The sequence below is a fragment of the Poromitra crassiceps genome, assembly GCF_964638095.1.
Source record: "Poromitra crassiceps genome assembly, chromosome: 13".
Classification (NCBI taxonomy): Eukaryota; Metazoa; Chordata; class Actinopteri; order Beryciformes; family Melamphaidae; genus Poromitra; species Poromitra crassiceps.
Genome location: NC_139644.1, coordinates 1547297 through 1566547, shown reverse-complemented (window position 1 = coordinate 1566547; position 19251 = coordinate 1547297). Strand labels below are relative to the sequence as shown.

At 43.4% G+C, this 19251-nt stretch overlaps 2 protein-coding genes across 2 annotated transcripts in view; one reads left to right on the top strand and one right to left on the bottom strand.

Moving 5' to 3' along the window:
- ap2a1 (adaptor related protein complex 2 subunit alpha 1) overlaps positions 1-19251 on the bottom strand; it is a 93151-nt gene extending 73900 nt beyond the window's left edge. Inside the window, exons 1-2 of the mRNA XM_083649269.1 lie at positions 18506-19251; positions 1911-2122 (exon numbers count right to left, since the gene is read on the bottom strand). Of these exons, the coding sequence (XP_083505395.1) occupies positions 1911-2122; positions 18506-18572 (279 nt within the window). The 5' untranslated portion in view covers positions 18573-19251. The remainder of the gene's footprint in view (positions 1-1910; positions 2123-18505) is intronic.
- Positions 7631-8925, top strand: LOC310788027 (piggyBac transposable element-derived protein 4-like). The gene is made up of 2 exons (XM_083649498.1): positions 7631-7992; positions 8110-8925. The coding sequence occupies exons 1-2, from the start codon at positions 7665-7667 to the stop codon at positions 8664-8666; spliced, it is 885 nt and encodes a 294-aa protein (XP_083505624.1). The 5' UTR covers positions 7631-7664; the 3' UTR covers positions 8667-8925.

The following is a 19251-nucleotide window of genomic DNA, read 5'->3' as shown; positions in this document are numbered from 1 at the left end:
ATCTATATAGCCACTTGGCCAGAATCCGAGAATATTAACAGCCATATTGGCCAATGGTCGTAAAAAATTAAATAGATAGATAGATAGATAGATAGATAGATAGATAGATAGATAGATACCGGTAGATAGATAGATAGATAGATAGATAAATCAATCAATCAATCAATGAATCTAGCACAGCCCCTGCCAGTAGCTTTCAAAGTAAACCATGTCAGGATCATTTTAATTCTCAATCTGGTATAATATGAAAAGCTGTCGCCTATTGGTTTTGATCATGGGGTCAAATATTTAATACTAATTATGTATAGAGTTTGGTCAAACATAACTGATTGCTCTGGATTGGATTATATTTATAACGTTCACTGCCACCGATATACATCCAGCATTTAAGGCCAATATTGGACCCATACTGATACCAAGTATTGGATGGGTTCATCCCTACTGGTGATCCCACAATGTCTTGATATCCATCCATCCATGCTGCTGCATCAGGCTGGAAATCTCACATACACAAACAAAAGCTCCTGATCACAACCAAGGTTTGAGGGCCTGTGATTTCCAGCAGATACGACACACAGTTCATTGACCTGCAGTTCTGTCAACAGAGACAAACTACTGTTCAAACAATCACTTCAATGTGATCGCACATTTTGGATGACTACAAAAACCACAACCGACACAGCAAACATATAGACAAAAGCCGGGCCAATTTCACCACTGTTGCTAGGGCTGCACCATTATGCAAATATAAAAATAAAATAACAATAAGAAGAAAAGTGCACTCGGTGGAGACGGTGCAGATCTCCACCACGCTGACACCGCCTCAATGTGACTGTACTCACTCATACTGTAGATGCTATTGTAAAGCATAATACTGTTATTATTATTGTCTGCTTTTATTTTAGTGTTTTGTTTATGTATTCATGATGGGTTGTGTTGTCACCCACATATTTATGTGTTATTGTCATGTTTTTTATTGTCCCTTTGTGTTAGAATAATTGTTTCGTTTTTTTGATTAGGCGATGCGGTTATGCGATGAAGGGTGGGATTGGGGTCTATCAAGGGCAGTCTGACTGTTAGGGCTTTCACACCGGCAGGGCTCCGTCCGTGCCGGTTCCCAAACCCAACTTTGAACCGGCCGGCGCGTTCAGACCGAAAACATTATTGGTTTGGAACCTGAAAAGTTGGTTCTCAGTGGAACCAAATTTTTTTCCTTGCGAACCGTGACATCATCAGTGGGCGTGTCTTACACACAGACGCACACACGGACACGACCGAAAACGTCATCTCCGCCTTGGCGATTCTCGCCTGGCAAAGATAATAACAACAACAACAATAATAATAATAATAATAATAATAATAAGGATAACAACAACAACAAATCATATAGAATGCCTAACTCTTCCAGGTTCAGCATGGGACCTAAGGGATTTCATTCCCTATAAATGTTTCCATGCGTAGACGTTTCAAGAAGTCCTAATAAAAAGAGATTTACTTGGTCAAACCAAGCGATTCAGCTATATTTAGAATCAGGAGAACATTAGATAGAACATAGAAAAATAATAATATAAAATAGAACATTTCACCCTGACCAAAGAATAAAATAAAAAAATATATTTTTGGCCCAAGTGAAATGTTATATGGTCTCTCCTGATTCTAAATATAGCTGAATCGCTTGGTTTGACAAAGCACAACTCTTTTTATGAGCATTTTACCAAATGTAGATAGAAAAATTAATGGATGAATGGAATGATGAAATCCCTTCATATGTATGGTGAACTCCGAAGAGGGTGTGACTTTGGCACTATTGGCGGGGGGGAGCCCTAACTGTTTCGCACGCACGCACACACCAACGCACACACACACACACACACACACACACACACACAGAGAAAACAGAGTTGACTTACGATCTGTTTCTCTGTGTACTTGTTGGAGCTGAGTAGGTTGACGGCCTCCATGTGTCCAAAGTCGATGTCATGACCCAGCAGGAAGATGAAGAGCAGCTTGCAGACATACTTCTTCTTGCTGTAACCATCCAGAGCCTTGTCCCCCTTGAACTTGGAGCGGATGTTGGCCAGCTCCTTGTTGATCCGCTTGATTTCCGCTTCCTTGCTCTTACCTGGAGGGAGGGAGGAGACAGGGCAACACCAGGGGTGACAATCTGAGATCATAGCCTACACCAGGGGTGACAATCTGAGATCATAGCCAACACCAGGGGTGACAATCTGAGATCATAGCCAACACCAGGGGTGACAATCTGAGATCATAGCCTACACCAGGGGTGACAATCTGAGATCATAGGCTACACCAGGGGTGACAATCTGAGATCATAGCCAACACCAGGGTGACAATCTGAGATCATAGCCTACACCAGGGTGACAATCTGAGATCATAGCCTACACCAGGGGTGACAATCTGAGATCATAGCCAACACCAGGGTGACAATCTGAGATCATAGGCTACACCAGGGTGACAATCTGAGATCATAGGCTACACCAGGGTGACAATCTGAGATCATAGGCTACACCAGGGTGACAATCTGAGATCATAGCCTACACCAGGGTGACAATCTGAGATCATAGGCTACACCAGGGGTGACAATCTGAGATCATAGCCTACACCAGGGCTGACAATCTGAGATCATAGCCAACACCAGGGGTGACAATCTGAGATCATAGCCTACACCAGGGGTGACAATCTGAGATCATAGCCAACACCAGGGGTGACAATCTGAGATCATAGCCTACACCAGGGGTGACAATCTGAGATCATAGCCTACACCAGGGGTGACAATCTGAGATCATAGCCTACACCAGGGGTGACAATCTGAGATCATAGCCTACACCAGGGGTGACAATCTGAGATCATAGGCTACACCAGGGGTGACAATCTGAGATCATAGCCTACACCAGGGGTGACAATCTGAGATCATAGCCAACACCAGGGGTGACAATCTGAGATCATAGCCTACACCAGGGGTGACAATCTGAGATCATAGCCTACACCAGGGGTGACAATCTGAGATCATAGCCTACACCAGGGGTGACAATCTGAGATCATAGGCTACACCAGGGGTGACAATCTGAGATCATAGCCTACACCAGGGGTGACAATCTGAGATCATAGCCTACACCAGGGGTGACAATCTGAGATCATAGCCTACACCAGGGGTGACAATCTGAGATCATAGGCTACACCAGGGGTGACAATCTGAGATCATAGCCTACACCAGGGGTGACAATCTGAGATCATAGGCTACACCAGGGGTGACAATCTGAGATCATAGCCTACACCAGAGGTGACAATCTGAGATCATAGGCTACACCAGGGTTGACAATCTGAGATCATAGCCTACACCAGGGGTGACAATCTGAGATCATAGGCTACACCAGGGTTGACAATCTGAGATCATAGGCTACACCAGGGTGACGATCTGAGATCATAGCCTACACCAGGGTGACAATCTGAGATCATAGCCTACACCAGGGGTGACAATCTGAGATCATAGGCTACACCAGGGGTGACAATCTGAGATCATAGCCTACACCAGAGGTGACAATCTGAGATCATAGGCTACACCAGGGTTGACAATCTGAGATCATAGCCTACACCAGGGGTGACAATCTGAGATCATAGCCTACACCAGGGTTGACAATCTGAGATCATAGGCTACACCAGGGGTGACAATCTGAGATCATAGGCTACACCAGGGTTGACAATCTGAGATCATAGCCTACACCAGGGGTGACAATCTGAGATCATAGCCTACACCAGGGGTGACAATCTGAGATCATAGGCTACACCAGGGTGACGATCTGAGATCATAGCCTACACCAGGGTGACAATCTGAGATCATAGTCCAGACTCACCACACTCAATCCAATGGAAAAAACTCAGGCAGTTTTTAAAAACTTTTAAAGTGCAAGGCAAAAATAAACTTACTTATTAGACCTGTTTGAATTGATTGATAATGTTATTTTGAGATGTTCTTGTATAATACAGGTGTGTGTGTGTGTGTGTGTGTGTGTGTGTGTGTGTGTGTGTGTGTGTGTGTGTGTGTGTGTGTGTGTGTGTCACTTACCTGTCCCACTTGTGGAAAAGTGTGTGGATCGCGAATAGGTCTACACAGCCACATGAGGTGGCATGAGCGCACCAAGCGCCGAATACCTCTATACCCCTGGGAGATATGAAGTCATCATCGACATCGATGGACTGCCATAAGCAAGTAATAAGTGTGTGTGGGGTGGGACGAAATATCGATACTCATGATATCGCAATATTTCCACTTGCGATACATATCGATACACTGGCACCAAGTATCAATATTTTATTAAAATATGCAGGATCTTGAAAGTGATCCCCCGCAGATCGGGTTGGATAAACAGTCACTACCTAGTAGGGGTGGGAATCTCTAGGCACCTCACGATTTGATTCGATTTTGATTCAGAGGGCTACGATTCAATTATAAAACAATTATCGATGCATCTTTTTTTTCAATACATGCTTTCTTTTGTCTCACTGTGTGACTACTTTTAAAATAAAGTGCATTTTGAATTGCATTGTAATGATCCATAATTAAAATAAACAGATTAATTTACTTCCATTATCTTTTATTAACAAAGCAAATGGAAGAGATGTGTCAACTGGAAGGTTACATTTGCCAACATATTCCCCAGCATTGCAAAGAACCAACAGGAAAATAAACAAGTGTGCCAGTTGTGTCTGTAGCAGCATCCTATAGTAAATTAACTCCACTTCAGCATGTTCTGAATCACTTCTCCTACATGTTGTAACAGCTCTGCCACATTTGCACCAGTCACTCATCACTCTTGTTTGGAGTCTATGAGACGCTAACTGCCACTGTCAGTGTTCAGTGATGCTGTGCGCAGTAACAATGGATGATCCACACATCACAAGTTAGAGCTATCCTACACGCTTTCTGCCAACATATACAAATACAAATAAATGGGTACGGTAATTGACAGCAAGCTGAAGTTTGATCTGAATACCGACATGCTGTGTAAGAAAGGTCAGCAGCGCCTTTTCTGCCTTAGGAAGCTGGCCAAATTTCAGGTTGATAAAACTCTGATGAAAATGTTCTATAGTGCTTTTGTGGAGTCTGTCATTTCATTTTCCATAATCTGCTGGTATGGTAATCTTTGTACTAAAGACAAGAACTCCCTGGGGAGAATAGTGAAGGTGGCTTCAAAAATAGCCGGAACCCAGTTCAGAAGCCTGGACCAGATCTGTAATAAACAGGTGCTGAAAAAAGCTGTGTCCATCCGATCAGATGATGCCCACCCTCTGAGGTTCCAATATGAGCTGCTTCCTTCCGGGCTCCGCCTTCGTGCCCCCATAGTTAAAAAGAACAGATACAGAAATTCCTTTGTGCCTGTCTCTATCAGAGCGTTGAACGCTGCTGGGGTACAAATGTAATGTCCCCTCATCTGCCGTTTCTGTTATTTTATTTATTTTATTTATTTTATTTATTTTATTTATTTTATTTATTTTATTTATTTTATTTATTTTATCCTTTTATTCTTTTATCTTTATTTATTCTTAGGGGTACAGTACAGTATATCTGTATTATATACTTTGTCTGCCCTTTGGTCTGGACCGAGGTTTTTTCTTTTGTGCTTTAACCCATTTCAGACGGGATGACGTTCGCGTCATTCTCCCTTTAAAGACGGGATGCCGTTCGCGTCAATATACCTTTGAAGACGGGATGACGTCTACGTCAATTTGTAGTTTAGCTGTAGTTTTTCGCCTATTTCCGGTCTCTAGGCAAATGAAATCATTCAGAAAACACACGTGGGGTCTCGCAATGCATTCTGGGATTGTTTTGGGAAGGAAAAGTTTTTTTTTTCTTCACTTTGAGCGGATCTGTTAGAGCGATGGAGGAAGAAAATAATATTAGCGAAGGAAGCGATTTTGAAGACGCGGAATATTCTGAACATTCCACCGTTGATGAAGAGTTAAATGATGACCCAGTTACAGACCCCGATTGGCAGCCCTTGGACAGAGATCAGTGGGTCAGAACTATGTTTCAGGATGACGATGACGATGAGTCTGACGAAGAAGACCAATTCGAAGGCTTCCATGGAAACTGGGTAACGGAGCAGCGCTGTTACCGTCCTGTGCCGGTCAAAGCGTTCAAAAGGGTGCCCGGGGTGAAAAGCGGTGTTGGCTTACAAGCCGATTCCACACCTCTATTTTCTTTCGAGAAAATTTACACGGAGGAAATGTGGGACCGTCTTGTCACGGAGACGAACCGATATGCCGACCAGAGACGCACAATTCCCCCAGCCAAAAAAGCAGCCAAGTGGACCCCGGTAACAGTGAAAGAAATGAAAACATTCATTGGGCTGTGTCTCGCCATGGGGATAATGAAACTTCCCGTCCGAAGAGAGTACTGGCGGCTATCCAAAAACATCTTCAAAACCAACTTCGGCCAGAATATGTCCCGGGACCGATTTGACGCCATTTGGAGGTAGGCTAAGAACAATAATATTATCCTTGTTATTATAACCATTGCGTGATATAGATGCGCCCCATTGAATAGGATGCGCTATATAAATAATAGTAGTTTGATAGATAAAATGTAACATTAGTACCATTGTTATGATGCCCTAAGGGAAATGAAATATATTGCAAATGTATTAGAGGTGTAGTGGGAGTATTGCCATAGTAGCGAGCTTATACACTGGGGTAAGAAACCCCTGCTGGGCTCGGCTGCTACACCTATTGTGTGTGGGCAAACACCTAGTAGGCCTATTGTTATTCAATTGTCAGGAATGTGGAGAGAATGCGCTTCACTCTTTGCACCAAGACAGACACTGCACTTAGACAGACCCTGTAACCCTCAAGTGTAACTAACCTATATAATGATATAGCCTACAATTTTTCATTTCATCCAAGATGTGTCTACTTGTATATAATATACAATACAATATACAATATTGTATACAATATACAAGACATTATATTGTTTATAATATATTGTAATATGTGTCTAATTACCCCCCCTCCCCTACCCCCCCTCTTCCATCCTCCCCTCTCTCACCTCTTCAGATACCTTCACCTCCAAGATAACAACGCACGAGGCGACCCAGCTGATAAGCTCTGGAAACTGCGCTGGTACCTGGACTTCCTGAACCAGCGCTTCCAGGACCTCTATGAGGTCAACGGCACAGTCAGCATTGACGAATCAATGATCAAGTTCAAAGGCAGGCTTGGCTTCCGGCAATACCTGCCAATGAAGGTACTGCTGATTGATTGATCAAATTGTCTCACCTCTATTTTGCCTATGTAACCTGCATCTTTTGGTAATGTGTGAAATAAACATTCATTCATTCATTCATTCCAGCCAACCAAATGGGGCGTGAAGGTTTGGGTGATGGCGGAGAGCTCAACAGGCTACGTTCCGCACTTCAAAGTAAGGAAAAAAATCAGCACACCAAGAATATGCAAATATGTATTCTGTAATGTGTTGTTATTTGAGTGACCTTTCAAGCACCCAAGGCCCTTCCTCAGACTTGTGTTTCTTCTTGCAAACTCCCCAGGTGTACACAGGACGTGAAGCGGCGCCGCAGACGGGCCTGGCACAGCGCGTGGTGCTGGACCTCGCCAAGCCATACAATGGCACCTTCCTGTCCATTTATATGGACAACTTCTACACCAGTGTAGAACTCCTCCAGGAGATGAACGGCCTTTTCCTGTACGGCTGTGGCACCCTTCGGGCCAATAGGAAGGGGCTGCCGAAGGACCACAGCCTGACAAAGAGGGCTGCGCTGGGGAAGCACGAGTTCCGGGTGGCACAGCAGGATGACCTCACCTTCTGCGTGTGGCAAGACACAAAGACGGTGATGGTCTTGTCCAATCACCATGACCCCAGCGCAACAGGGACTGTAAGGCGGAGGAGAGATGAGACCCACCGGGCTGATGTGGTAGTGCCCGCTTGCCTGGCGGACTACCAGAGCCACATGAAAGGTTTGTTTTACAGATTTATGTTTTATAAACAAAAATTAAAATACTGTAAGCTTATATTCACTGAGGTCATTTGAGTGAAAATGTACGTATGTAAACAGAGTTCCATGTGTGTTCCAGGTGTGGATCTCCTCGACCAGATGATTGGATACTATGGTTTCGATCATCGGTCAAAGAAATGGTGGCGGCGTGTGTTCTTCTGGGGCCTGTCTGTGTCGTGCTACAACGCCTACGTTGCAGCCAGGTCTGTTGGAGGAAGGCACAAACATTACAAGGACTGGCTGGAGACCTTGCTGGAGGAGCTCATCACACCGGTGACAAGGAGGGCCCCTCCTGTGATCCCTCCTCCTTCTCCTCCTCCTCCTCTGTCCCCAGCTTCCAGACCAGCCTCTCCATTTGGCTCTCCTTCCACTCCAGAGAGCAGGGGAGCCTCCCCAGCACCAAGCACATCGAGCAGGGCAGCCTCCCCAGCACCCAGCACGTCAGGAGAAGCCACAGGTCCCCCAATGCACGACTTCGGGAAGGTGTTTGAGAAGCGGAAGCTCTGCAGGGAGTGCCAGTTGTTGCTGGACAAAAAAGATGTAGTAGGCAGTGGGCTAACTGTGTATGGCTGCATACAGTGTGACCTGCCTGTCCACATTGAGTGTTTTGGAAAACACTACAGACATTTTTTGTAAGTGTTTGCTAAACACTAGCTGACACTTTAGACACTTGCCCCTTTGATGGTAAATGGACTGCATTTTTTTTTATGGTTGCAAGGGGACACAAGGGGGCAGTGTGGAGCACATTTTTGATTTTATTTGAGTGGTTTGGAGTGATTTGTTGCTTGTTTTTTCATACGTTTTTTAGTTTTTTAAAAATTTTCTGTGTTTACAGCAATATTTGACAATGCTATTGAATTGTCATACCAATAAACACCTTTTACAAGGAAAGCCACATGTGTCAGCTCTCAAATGCCTTTTAAAGTGTGTTTTTATCTTCTACAGAGGCTGAGATATCACTATTTTAGTAGGCGTTGACATTTCTATGAAAAGTTCAGGATTTGGGGGTCTATTATCAAATCGGACTTAGGTTTTAGAGGCTATTTTTTAGGCGAAAATAGGCTGAAATGGGTTAATACAATGATACATTGTAGCTCTTTCTTGTGATATAAATGTGCTGCTGAGAGTGAACTGCACTTTGCTACTATGCACTTTATATCTCTACTGTGCACTTTAGATCGTTGCTACTGTTGTCATTTGCACTTTAACTATTGTGTTGCACTTTAAACTGCTGCTCTAGACTGTTTTTACAATGTTTTTTTGTCTTATTTGTTTTTATGTATGTACTTTGTACTACGCTTTTTGCAATCCAATTTGCCCTTTTGGGACACTTAATAAATCTTGAATCTTGAATCTTGAATCTTCTTCAGTGAGTCCATAACTTCAGCTTTGGTCTCATTGTGCTGTCAGTCTGGAGATCACTGTGTCGGTAAAGAAAACGGTGAGATGGGACGTTGTACCTCGGCTCCAAAGTACGCAACATCCCTGGTTCTCAACGACTGAGTACGGACGTATATCCATGACAATAAAAGTTGCAATGGATTTTGTGATTCGTTTCGCCCTTTCCGAGTTGGGTGGATGCTTTGATAGCATTGCTTGCTCGATTGTTGGCTGGTTGGGAGCAACTACAGCCGGTGTGTCTGATTTCATGTTCTGCCATGTTCACAATTCACATGCGTTTGTTTTGGCTGGTTGCGCCACGCCGTAATCTGTCCGGGCGCTGTCTCACGCTTGCAGTGTAGTTCCGCCTTTTCACTTCATCAACATCATGTTACAACTAACGTTAAAACAAATCGATTATTGACATTTGTAAATCGATTTTTAATCGTCCACGCCCGCATCTCGATGCATCTAAGAATCGATTATTTCCCCCACCCCTACTACCTAGGGTTGTCAAAAATATTGATACTTTTTTTATTTTATTTTTTTATTTGACCTTTATTTAACCAGGTTAGTCTCATTGAGATTGAAAATCTCTTTTTCAAGAGAGACCTGGCCAAGAAAGCAGCATAAAGTTACAGACACATTTTAACATAAACAATACAAACAAAACATCTAAAACGTAAGAAAATACACATCCATTTACTCAGCAACAGGGTTCATTATGGATCAAAACATTTGCAGACCTGGATTTCAGCTTCCTCCATATTTTTTACCCTGGTTTTAAAAATACTCATAGGGACTAGCACCTGGAGGTTTAGTGAGCATTGGAGTTCATTCCAGGCCAGAGGGGCAGAGACCTGGAAAGCTTTCTTGCCAAACTCAGTCCTTGTCTTAGGTACAGTCAGCAGGATGCAGTTTTGAGACCTAAGCTGATAAGAACTATTTTCTTGTATATTAATGCAGGAGCATAGATAGATAAGATGGTAGTTGTCTCAAGATGGCCTTATAAATGAAAATGAACCAATGAGACATCCTCCGTAACGTTAAGGAGGGCCAGCCTACGCTCATGTAGAGGGTACAGTGATGTGTCCGGGACTTCAAATTCGTCACAAATCTAAGTGCACCATGATACACTATATCATAACACTATACTTCGGCACTTACTCGATACTAAACATTTTAAAGGGATACAATACTCCTTTACTACTAGGGTGTGTTAAAAAAATCGATTCGCCGATTTTTAATCGATTTTTATTTTAATCCTTTGATATCGATTCATATGTCCAGAGATTGATTTTTTTAATAAAAAAAATATATATATATACCGTAAATTCCGGACTATAAGCCGCGGCTTTTTTCCCGTTTTTTGGCCCCTGCGGCTTATATAACGGTGCGTCTTATCTATGGATTTTTTCAGAAAAAAAATTTCAAATACAAATAAAATCTCTCTTTTTTAGCACTCTTTCTACCTATAAATCCACTTCTGTTTTAATTTCCTCTGTTGCCCTCTTTTCACCACACCGCGGACACTGTGTGCACTGTCGAAATAAACAAAGGTGTTGTGTTATGTTGTTTTGTTGAAATGTTACGGTAATACGGTAAATGGGAGCTTCCTCAAACAGCCAACAATCCCCTCTGTGCGTGAACCCTTACATATGGTAATTACGGTAAGCAAAGTTCATCAGCCCGGAATCACAACAAGACGAGCAGTCTCTCTCTCACTTACCATGGGGAAGGTACGCAGAAAGTCACACGACGCAGCTTTCAAGCTGAAAGCAGTCGAACTCGCACTAAAAGAAACAAACAGAGCAGCAGCGCGTACCCTGGGCATCGATGAGTCAATGGTGAGACGTTGGAAGCAGCAGCAGGAGGAACTGTCTCAGTGTAATAAGACAAAAAAGTCCTTCAGAGGCCACAAAAGCAGATGGCCGGAACTTGAAGATTCCCTTGAGGACTGGGTGTTGACCCAGAGAGGAGACGGCCGAGGCGTTTCCACGGTGCAGATCCGACTGAAGGCCAAAACAATCGCCACCGAGATGAAAATTGAACATTTCAGAGGTGGGCCATCTTGGTGCTACCGATTCATGAGACGAAAGGGACTGTCCGTCCGGGGGAGAACTACTGAACAACTCCCTCCCGACTACCAGGAGAAAATCACAAACTTCGGCGAATTCACACAAAGGAAGATCACGGAATATTATAGGAGTGTGAAAACATCCACAATCACCAACGGGTTCCAAAACGCTGGACTGCTGCGGGATGAAAAGGATGACGCCGCCACAGCTGGCGCTGAGGGCCGTCAGAGGCTTCAGAGGCTGTTCGATGCCGACAGTGATGAAGAGGAGTTCGTTGGTTTTGAGTGACAATGAAGGAGAGAGGAGAGTGGTTGACGAAGCCACCCTGAACCTGTTCGTTTCCGACACTGAAGATGAGGACTTTGGTGGTTTCAGTACGCAGGAAGAAGAGGAAGACGAGGATTAGTGACTTGACTTCTCTGGTTACAGGTTTGCTGCACATATACGGTAGCCTATTGTTGTGTGATTTTGTCTGGGGATTAGTGACCTGACTTTTGTTTTGTTTTGTTGAAATGTTAATAAATGGGAGCTTCCCCAAACAGCGATCTCTTTCCCGACATTCCTCTCTGTGCACGAACCCTTTCATATGGTAATTAAACATCAAAACACCCGCGGCTTATAGTCCGGTGCGGCTTATAGAAGAAAAAAATAGTCAATTTTGGTGCTGCGGCTTATAGACCGGTGCGTCTTATAGTCCGGAATTTACGGTATATATATATATATATATATATATATATATATATATATATATATATATATAAACAGGCTATAATAATATAGGCTGTGTGTGGTAGTTGAAACATAGTTTCAAGTTCACGTTTATTTATGTTTGTAGTTTAAACAAAAACATTAATACTGTAGGCTACATAAATGGAAATGTTTGATCATTAATATCTACTTTTAGAAATTATATAGGCTGAAATCAAATCACTGTGCATAATTGTGAAAGTGTCTTTATTGACAGATGAAAAGGCTGTTATTTACTAGGGGTGGGGGAAAAAATCGATTCACCTAAGTATCGCGATTTTTAATGTCACAATTTTTTGGATCGATCTTTTATTCCAGAATCGATAATCGCAAAAAAAAAAAAAATGGGTGCTTGCAGTCAGGCCACTCACTGAACAGCAGGCCAGGCGCCGCCTACTGGTTTACTAGTGGTTTTATTACTTTATTAGTTAGTCTGAAGTAATAATTACACTTCAGGGTTAAAGTGGGTGCATCTCATTGTAAAATTGGACTTCAAACGGCCCAAATCGGGCTTCAAACGGCCCAAATTGGGCTTCAAACGGCCCAAATTTCACGCGCATCGGCCCATATCGGCCTGGCCAGCTTGGTATCTAATGCCCGGCCTGAATTATGATCCCAGTCCGCCCCTGTTTTTAACTATATCGCCCAGCCCTACTCATGATATATAATATACAGTCTCTAGTGTATGATTCAACTTTTCCCATGTTCTAATCTAGTGTAAAAAAGCAAACAAACTGAAAAAAGAAAAGAAAAAAATAAACAAAAATCACAATAAATCGTAATATCGAATCGCAATAACCGTAGAATCGCAATACTTAAGAATCGCAATATAAATCGAATCGGCACCCAAGAATCGTGATAGTATCGAATCGGGAGATAAGTGAATCGCCACAGCCCTATTATTTACCCTTTGTCACCACCTGGTGAGCAGTGTTGGACAGTAACGCGTTACTTAGTAACGCGTTACTGTAATTAGTTACTTTTTTAGTAACTAAGTAATATAAGGCGTTACTATTTCCAAAACAGTAATTAGATTACAGTTACTAATCCAAGTAACGCTGCGTTACTGCGTTACATCATTGCCTGCCAGAATGCAGTGTTTTCTATGTAAAAGAAGAAAAGAAAACATTTTATCCTCACGGACTCAGGTAGACCTGTCGCGCACTCATATACGTCATAGTGTGTGTGCGCGATACAGCGTCAGAGCGTGCACGCCGGCTTTCAAAACAAACCGAGTCAGAAGAAGGAGACGAGCAAAAGAAACCTGGCTACCTCGAGAGAGAGAGAGAGAATATGCGGGGATGGAGGCTAAATTGAAGTAGACGCTGGGTGAGGTAGACTTGGGTGTAACAGTTCACTGGATTAACAGATCCACTTTGGGTAAGTGTTGTACACTTTGTTACTTCCTAACCTTCTCGTCAAAGCCTTTCTCACCGTAGTCAGACGGCCCAGGGAATGTTGACAGATCATCACTTTTCTTTCAGCAACGAAGCTTGAAACGTTTGCATTGAGGCTGTTGTTGTATTACCACTCCGACAGTAACAGCATCTTTCACTCACGTTATCTGTCCGACTGTCTGACTTTGATTTCGTGTGAAGCTAGCCAGTCTTAACACACCACTTCCTGTTCTTTCTAACCGAATTTCAAAGTAAAATGCCTTTGGCTTTTCGTTTAACATAGCTATGTTAATACCAAAGCGAAAATAATTAATACAGTGACATGCTAGACATGTAACAACTTAAGTGTAAGGTATTTGGGGTAAAAATAAAAATGAAAGTAACTAGTAACGTAACTAGTAACGTACCTAGTTACTTTTTGAAAAAGTAATCAGTAAAGTAACTTTTATTACTTTTTTAACTCATTGAGTGCCAAGTACGAGTATGTTCGTCAATTCAGATACTAACGTAGAGTGCCAAGGACGAGTATGTTCGTCAATTGCGTTTTTTGACGGTGGGACGTGGATCAAAGCCTCAGGCATCTCCTGTACAAATATTGTAGCTATTGAAGGTGTATAACCTATTTTACGGACTCATTAGGTGGTGACAGTGCTCTCCAGATTAGAGGAAGGTCAGGAAAACAGCAGGAAAAAGCCCCGTGATGAAAGAGAAACCGCTCATGCTGCAGCCAGAGCCATATAGATTGCTCTGTCTGGAGCTGACGTTGGCTGCGAACAGCAGTCAATCCGCGCCCACAACTGAGCCCCTCTGCCTCTGTCTGCATAGTTTCTCCACACGATTAGCCGCCAGAAAAGCAGCACCCGATGCCGAAGGGCCAAACCATTCTCAGCAGTCCGGTTTGGCTTTTCCGTGTCGCGCTGGGAGCCGGCGCACAAAAACGGAGAACTCCGAAAATAGACGGTGCGTGTTAGGCTGTGCGTTTGTGTGGGAAGGAGTTTGCAGCTGAGGGGGGGGAGAGGGGGGTGGGGCACGCAGGGCACCACACAACTACACCACGTCACTACATCAGAAAATATTATCTTCAGAGTCAGTGAATGTGCTTGAAATGCTTCATTTCACAAAAGGCGGAATATCTCAGCTTCTAATTTGAAACGCCTGTATTTGCTCAAAACAACCTATCTTCTCCGGCTCATAACTAAAGAACGGAAAATGGTATCAATAAACTTTTTTTTGCTGATGATACAATAGAGTCAGCTCGTTCTTTGTGCGTGTTCGGTGTTTACATAGTAATATCACACAATATTCTGTGGGCCTCGAGAAATCACTGAAAACGCTCTGAAACTCTGGCACTGGGAGCGTCCGTTCTCCAAAAGTGGCTGGCACTCAATGAGTTAAGGAGTAATCAGTAATCAGTAACTAATTACTTTTCCAGAGTAACTTGCCCAACACTGCTGGTGAGTAAATATATGTGTAACCAAAACCATTAAAATTGACAACCGGTCACGGAAAAAAGGTTGGGGAACCCCTGTGTTACATAACTGGACAATCATGTAATTCAGGTTACAGTTCAAAAAACATGTTTTAGTATCACTAACCAAATCGATATTGAAATTAATCGAATCGGAATCGAATCGGAATCGAATCGAATCGGGATTAATCGATTCGGAACCTTGTGAATCGGAATCGAATCGATTCTTGAAATTTGAACCAATACCCAGCCCTATTTACTACAGTATCAAGTTTATAGATACCAGCAGTGCTTCCTCTGCCTCCTCCGCACAGACACACACACAAACCCAGCACCGCTGCAGCTCAGGCCCTCCTCTCAATGTGCTCCCGCTGGCTTGTTGTTGTCTTAAATGCATGGTTGTCGCTAGCAAAACAGTGTGCGTTTCCCCAAGGAAAGAGCCTTGTCAACATGGCAGCAGATCCTCTGAGACCAGTTTTGGTCTCTATCAGGAATTTCGAGAGGTAAGCCCCCGTTTCAACGTTATTGAAGCACATTTATCATAAACATAGGTAACGTAACGTTACCCGCGCATTAGCTGTTAGCCACATTAGCCATTTGCTAAGCTATTCCAAACGTAACGTTACATAGAGCTACCTGCTACAGGCCTGCCTGAGTAATCAACTGTTAAAGGTCCCAATTCGTGCAGCTGTAACCTCTTAAAAACGTGTGTCTCTGGTCCATAAAACATGATTCTGGATTAATCTGTCGAAAATATAGCAACCCCGTTTGTTGTGACGGAGTTCTCACTTCCTCATCTCGTCGCTTCCCTAGAATGGCCTGTTTCTATAATATATTCAGAACTAACAGTTCCCATTGGCCGTTGAGGGAAAGCCCGCCCCAGGCTCCCAGCGGCCAATCAGATTAGCGTCTGTGGACCAGCACGCTAGGTTGCGAGTTATCGTTAACTTAATGGTACTACGCTAAAGAGGACATCTCAAAATGCCTAGACTTACCGAATGCACCTCTGCAGTTGCTGGATCACGTACAGTTGGCGTCGCTCCAGCTAGAAGTGTTAATTTTGTGGCTATAGACTAAATGGTGCAGGTAGCTTGTGTGAGAGGGACCCGCGCAGTATGCAGGAGGAAGCTAGTGACGTCCCAATTCCCCCAGATTCCCCTCTGGGCAAACGACGCGTTTGGGGGTGTGGCTTGGAGGAGACTGCAGGGGGACGCTGGATAGGGACAAATCCAACTGTGGCAGTTCTGAGCGTGTGACCACTCATTACAGGGAGGGCTGACAGCAGTATATATGCATTTACAAGTAAAAACAGCTTTTGCACGGAATGGGACCTTTAATTTAACAAGTTTTGAAATGATTTTGCATCTGACAAGTGTGATGTTTCTCTTAGTCCGAGATCGAAGCTGAGCCGAACACTCACAGTCTACCCTATCAACAGTATTTGAATAGCAACGAAAATATGATGCAAGTCACAAGAGGCAAAGAAAATAAACATGTAGCAGGATGTAGCAGAGTATTTATGCATTTATTATTACGGTATTATTATTATTTATTATTATTATTATTATTATTATTATTATTATTATTATTATTATTATGGATCAGGCCCGTTTACACCATGGAGAGGCCTCGGTTCCAAATGGACCAGTGCTTTGGTGCAGCAGATCCATGAAGCACACTGATGGCAGTAACTTTACCCTGCAATTGATAACTGATTCCTGGACATGCAGAGCTGGTGTTTGGGCTGTGTTGGGCTACACTCTGAGCATACTGGGGGCAGCAGCTTGAGGGAGGCTTTGGAGGGAATGGTAGCCTACATGAAACATGGAAGCTGGACGTCCACCCCCCCCCCCCCCCCCCCCCCACTTAAGACGGGTTTAAAATATATATATTGTGAATATATACCATTGTTCTCATGTTTCTCATGTTTAATGTTTTAAAAAGAATTTCCTCTCTGATGACAAATAAAGCTACCTATCTATAATATGAATGTTCTCCTATCCCTAAGCCCCACCCCAAGAAAGAGGGCATTGGCAGGGTATCAGCAGATACAGATGGCCGAATATACCGGAGCATCCCTAGTGCACAAAGCAAAGACCTGGCAGACACACACTAACCCTAACCCTACTGATTTAAAACATATCACTGAAAATAACACTATCCAAATCTACAATGAATTAGGATACTTTCAAAATGGACAATTAGGACACTTATGAATGGGGAACAAGTGAGTCTGGATTAATAGTAATGAGAAGTTGCATAAAACGACATTCTTGTCAGCTATTACCAATATACCTCAAAGGAGTTCTCCCTCACTGTTAAAATGTAAAACATGTGCATTACACCATTGACTTTCCAAACACTCTCTTTCTAAAGGATGGAAGTAGGACGTACTCTGCTATCTGCGTTTAGTGAGAGAAAAGGCTTCATGATACATGTAGACACCACACCATCTGGATATGACACCTGGCACATGTTCAATGCCAGGTGTCAAAGGGGCCATGTAGCTACATAGTCACAACACTCTTGCAATTAAATGGCGACTCCTTCCAACTGTAGCGACAACATGGAATATTTATGTAAATATATCCAAGGTCACTGTGACTAGCCAAAAATACTATAGCAAAGAAGAATTCCACCAATGTCACAGGGGGAAAAAGTGTTTACCCTAGCGGCAATTGATAGGCAATTTAAAGCAAGACACAAACGTAATATGCTATACCAGGGCTTGTGTATGATATATTGTAACAAGCAACGTGTGTGTGTGTGTGTGTGTGTGTGTGTGTGTGTGTGTGTGTGTGTGTGTGTGTGTTCGTTCGTATGAGGTGGGGTATGGGAGTACATCTGGTCGATAAGAGCATAATCTCAGAAAGCCAACATATATCCGTTACTTATGCTGTAGTAGTGTGGCATTAAGGTAAACGTTGCTGACGAGTCTGCTGCATTATAATGTAACTAGTAGCTAGGCTAGTTAGGCTAACGTCAGTTAGCAAAAACAAACGCAACAAAACACCATCTACACATAGGACCACTCAGTCCCAACGATGGTGGTATGCAGCAAATGACACCGCTATGCCGTGGAGCCCTCAGATCATTGTATTAATAAGCAAGTCAATTGACTCCACCAGGGTTATGGACGGTTATTAGGGTTATGAAAACAATCCCTAACCCTAACTCAGCGGTTCTCAAAGTGCGGGTCCTGGGGGTTCCCAGCAAAAGGTGGATACTTTATTTTCATTATAATGCCATCCATAATAACAGAATGTATGGCTGTTTTGGTCATGTGTTTCATAAAAGCAAAAAAAACAGATCAGATGGGGGTCGTGGTCTACTTCTGTCAGTTTAGGGGTCCTTGACGTGAAAAGGTTTGAAAAGCACTGAGCTGGCTAACATCAGGGTACTTACAGTTTCTGATGTCCGATATGAACACGGCTAATCCGCGCATTCCGTCTCCCTTCGACACAGCCGGCATGTTGGCAGCGCTCTGTGCTCACTCCAACAGGCCTTCTCTGGAAACACACTGATGCTGCTCGCCCCGGCTGGCTGCTAGATGGTGTTGTAGTCTGCTAGTAAGGCCAGCTAATAAGCCCTGGAACAGTGGCAGCTAGCTACGTAACACTTCCAGTCGTTAGCAGGAACTTTGTGATTAGCTCGCAGGCTCGCTGTGGGAGGCTAGTCCAGATAGCATCTGCTGGATTAGCTGGATGGCGGTGGTCGATAAGCAGCAGCAGGGTTTCCTCTGGCTATGGCAGCTATTCCATTCAGTCCTCTTGTTCTCTGGGATCAGAAGCGACGTGTGACATCTACAGCGTCTACAGTAAGACTCGACGTAAAGGAATCCGCCCAGTGTCGCGACGTAGAGGAATGCAGGCAGAGAAGTGTTGGTGAAAATAAGGTCCGAGAATGTAAGTGACGTTAGCTTCGAGTCACGCACGGTCAAGCTAGCTAAACAGCTAGCTAGCTAGCTGGCTAGCAATATCATTCAAATACTGGAATACATCACCAGTGGACCGTAATCACTCAGCAAACCGCCTTGATTCCCAGTCAGCGATATGAAATGCTAGCCTAGGTTACTTAACACTGGCTAAATGGGCTAAATATGATGTCCTCTATAATTGATGTGCTGTAGTCTAATTCTCCAGCCTCCTCTC